The sequence below is a fragment of the Mastomys coucha genome, unplaced genomic scaffold (genome assembly GCF_008632895.1).
Source record: "Mastomys coucha isolate ucsf_1 unplaced genomic scaffold, UCSF_Mcou_1 pScaffold3, whole genome shotgun sequence".
Taxonomy (NCBI): domain Eukaryota; kingdom Metazoa; phylum Chordata; class Mammalia; order Rodentia; family Muridae; genus Mastomys; species Mastomys coucha.
In genome coordinates, this window is record NW_022196909.1 from 42,400,801 (window position 1) to 42,405,245 (window position 4,445).

The window sequence follows — 4,445 nt, forward strand, 5'->3', positions numbered from 1 at the left end:
CCTCTGAGGGCTGGGCACCAGATAAAAAGCCCTCCTCAAAGCCGGCCCTCCTGGGGACGGTGTGGGACCCGGCAGGGCAGGAGACCGTCTTCTGTCACCACCTCCTTTAAGACTGATCCTCACCTGAGCACAGAACAGAGGGATCTGACCTGCTGGACATAAGGCTGACCCCTGCTGCGCGTTGGAAACTTTGGGGACACTCGTCCCAGCTGAGAGCAAGAGACCTGTCTGGGAATCCCCAAGAGAGCACAAGGTGGACCGGCAGAGCACCTGTCCCTATCGCTAGCTGCAGGTCTGCCAAGGTCACCTGCACCGAGAGTCCCGCACAGCAGCACGCCGCGGCTGTCATCTGCACCCAGGAAAAACTGGTTTTCTAAGTTTTTCTGGTTTGTTCTCAGGGCTCCGCTGAAGGATCTATTTCTGTCTCTCCTTCAGGAGGGTGAGCTTTGCCAATGACTAATCCCCAGTCCTGAAGATTGATACCGTTGTCACCTGCACGTGGGACCCAAGCCCAGCAGGGGAGCGGAGAGATAAGCTCTTGCCTGCAGCTGAAGCTTCACTCTGCCAGGGCCACCCGCCTTTTGGGGCTGTCATTGTTGCCAGGACCACCTCTGTCCTCCTGCAGATACAAACATGGGCTCATCACAGTGACCACCTGGGGTCCAGACTGCCCCTCCCAGGGAATTAGGAGTGACTGCCTCAGCAGGAGCGTGGAGCCTCTGGATGGATCTTGGGACCTGAGCCCCTCATGTCTGCCCTGCTGATGTTGTGTGTGGCGCTCTTGCTTCTGGGTACCCCCAGCCATGGCGCCCGGCCCTGGGAGCCCTGCACAGGTAAGATGACCGACCACATGGGGACAAGGGTAGGCATCTTTTGTGGAGTTGGAGGGAAATGAGGTTCGACATGCCACTTCCTGACACCAGGTCACTTGAGTGTGGTAAGATGCTGGCCTCCTAGAGACCTGGACAGTTATGGGGGACAGGGGAGATACAGTAGAGGGGCAGTACAGGCAGTCACAATAAAAGGTTTCTCTAAGCTCCTAGAGGTGGGAGGAGTTTCAAGTTTCAAAGAGCTAACAGCAGCCATCGAGGCTTCTGCTTCGCAAGTACTTACCTGCTTGGCTGCTGGGGAGGGCCAAGCACCTGCTTCAGGAATGAAGTCCCCGGCCCTCGGGCTCCTGGCATCAAGATGAGCTATCCAACCTGCACTTAGCAAAGCTCTGGGCCGCCACGGGCCTGGCTCTGTCCCCAGTTGAAGGAGAAAACACAGGCCCAGCCCCAAACACACCCACAACCCACACCTGGGTTTAGCCTGGAGCTCCCCAAGGTGGGCCGACTGCCGGCCTCTTTCTCTTCTTAGAGAGGCCACTGGGAACATCAGTGACCATGACGTCCGGCCCTAGGGTCCCCAGCAAGAGAGTCTAATGATCAAGTCACAATTAATAGGATAAAGACACAGGACAGTTGGATCTGGTAGCTGGATCTACTGGTGGTGGTGGGGATCCCAGGGACAAGAGGCGCTAGTGTGACAGGTGGCTGTGTTCTCGGGTGCGGTGCATACCTTCTGTTGGGTTCCCAGGCAGTGTGGGGCTCCTTCATGCACTGGGCTGTGGCTCTCTGTGACATGGCAGGGGGTGACCCTGCGATCGAGCTTTGGAACACTGACCTGTGTGAACGGTGCATGTGGTTTATAACCTAACTACCTAGAAGTGACTGGCTGTAAGTTCCCAACAAAGGCTACACCAAGGGTTGCGGGTGAGAAGGCCCTGGGGCGTGATACAGTGCCACCTGTGGGGATCTGAGGCAGAAGAGAAGCCCCTGCCCCTCCTCCTGAGTTCTCCAGCCACACCTGCAGTGATGATTTTGAAGGTGGAGCTTCTAAGTCAGTTGTCACCACATAAATCCCCTGGCTCCAAGTGATGGCATCTAGGTCCATCCCCCCTCCCCCCCTCCTATGCAGGGCCATCTTGCCTTGTGAGGTGAGCATATGAATGAGTCCCAGAAGGACCCTGTGCAGGCCCGGCTGGGAGTTGTGAAGACAGCCATGCTTCCGGGGCCGGGATGAGTCACGAACGTGTGCTTTCCTGTTCCAGGAGCCCGGGGAACACAGCAGACCCGAAGAGTGATAATAAAGGTTATTTATAAAGCCCGCCCCCTCTCCCCTGAAGGTGCGTTTCAAATAGTTAAAAGGTGACCTAGTTATGAATACGGTGAACCAGGGAGGAAACATAAAAGTCAGGCTGATATTATGGATATATAGGATAAGAGGTTTGGGAGACCAGTGAGGGTTGGCCCAGTTTTAAATCCCTCTGGTTCCACTCTGTGTTGAGCATTGACCAGCCCTGAACTCGGATGCGGGACACAGATGCGCGCTCCATTCTGCCTTCCCCTGGTCTGGGCTGCCCTGCCCAGCAGATGTGAAGCCGGAAGGTCTGAGCTGCCTGGACTTAGATCTGTGGCCATGGCGGGAAGCACCATGGAGCTGGGACTGGTGGTCAATGTACAGGTCACTTATAGTTGGCTTTAGAAGTGACCTGAGGAGCCCCAACTTTACCCTTGTCAGGGGCTTCCTGGTGTTTAACTTGCAAACGAGGTGACAAGATGGGGGATCTGGTAGGAAATATCTCAGGTCACTCTTCACATACCTGTCCCTGTGGGGGTCTAGTAGTCTGTGTTCTGGGGGACTTTCTGAGAAGGACCCATGGCTTCACTCTCCAGCAGGTAGCTGGCAGAGTAGAAGGAGCTCAGGGCTCCCAGGTCACTGGTCTCAGATACTGTAGAGTGTAGTCTGTGGTAGGGGTTCTGTCACAGACAGGGGACATTGCAGATACCAGGAAGGAGAGTGAGCTCCCAGGACTGTCCGAGGAATTGACTTCTCTGCCCTCGCTTTAATAGGAGGGTCCCCAGGAGAGGGGGAGGCAGGGGCAGGGTGCCACCTGCCTTCACAGCCTTACAAGGCAGGAGTGCTTGGTGTATGGGCAGGAGCCGAGTTCCCAAAGGGCCCTCTCCCCACTGGGCATGGTCCAAGCCTATTGAGGGTTAGAGATCCCTGGGCCCTCCTAGGGTGTTAGGCTTCTCAGCCTGCTGGGCTTTACAGCCCTATTGCTTTCACCCCAGCATGGGTAGAATAGGGCTTGGAGCTCAGAGGACCCTGGTGTGAGGGTGGAGAGGGACAGCGGACCAGAACGTGGCTGTGGCCCAGAAGGCATAGCATTGCTTGGGGCTCTGGGAGATGTGGCGACATCCAAATTGACCCAAGGAGAGTGTCTTAGTCAGGGTTTCTATTCCTGCACAAGCATCATGACCAAGAAGCAAGTTGGGGAGGAAAGGGTTTATTCGGCTTATACTTCCACACTGCTGTTTATCACCAAAGGAAGTCAGGACTGGAACTCAAGCAGGTCAGGAAGCAGGAGCTGACCAGCAGAGACCATGGAGAGATGTTTCTTACTGGCTTACTTCCCCTGGCTTGCTCAGCCTGCTCTCTTATAGAACCCAAGACTTCCAGCCCAGGGATGGCACCACCTACAAGGGGCCCTACCCGCTTGATCACTAATAGAGAAAATGCCCCACAGCTGGATCTCATGGAGGCACTTCCCCAATTGAAGCTCCCTTCTCTGTGATAACTGCAGCCTGTGTCAAGTTGACACACAAAACCAGACAGTACAGAGAGAGAGAGCGAGAGTGGAGCAGGCTCAGGCCCCAGGCCCCAGAGTGTGGATTAGGAAGCCCTTACCCTTGGGCTTCTTTCTCCTTGATATCTTCTTCCTAGCTCCAGGCTGTGTTGTTCATGAGGTCCCAAGTTGGGACATTTGAATAAAGCAGTACAGAGGCACTGTGCTTTGTATGTGTCAAACCCCTGCTGGCCCTCCCTTCCTGTCACCCAGAACATTGTGATCAACCAGAGATGGTGAGCCTCCAGGAGGCAGGGCCCTCTTGCCAGGGACTAATCCAGCCACCAGCCACTGGGGAAGGCTGTAGGTGGGGGGATGGGTGCCAGCTGTGGGGTGTGACGTCGTGGGACTGTCATGTTATGCTGGTGCCAGAGGTGAGATACTCCCAAGTCCTGGCGCTCACCTAGAGCTCCCAGGACATCCCTGACCCTTGCATGAGGCAGGAAGAGGAAGACGCTCAAAAGCCAGGAACAGAAGTTTATTAATGGCAGGGCCAGACGTGCATGGGGGGAAAAGCAGAGGTGTTCTGGGAAGGTGGGAGCTACCAGGCACTACCAGGAAGCTGCACATGGAGGGTGGGGTGAGCACCAGATGTTTTGGTGACATCGGGGAACTGTCATGTTATGCTGGTGCCAAAATGGATACATCCCTTGCAGGTCATTGTGAGGCAAGGAAGGAACTGAGCTCTGGACCCCAGCAGGATAGGCCCCTCAGCAGCTGGACTTCTGGCCACAGCAGGCCTGTCTGGAGCAGGCAGGGCGACACAGCAGGGACA

General features: G+C 55.8%; 1 protein-coding gene across 1 annotated transcript in view; it reads left to right on the forward strand.

The window, feature by feature from the left end:
• Nucleotides 1-525: 525 nt before the first annotated feature.
• Nucleotides 526-4,445, forward strand: part of Tspear (thrombospondin type laminin G domain and EAR repeats) — a 224,462-nt gene continuing 220,542 nt past the window's right edge. Inside the window, exon 1 of the mRNA XM_031346936.1 lies at nt 526-833. Within this exon, the coding sequence (XP_031202796.1) occupies nt 749-833 (85 nt within the window). The 5' untranslated portion in view covers nt 526-748. The remainder of the gene's footprint in view (nt 834-4,445) is intronic.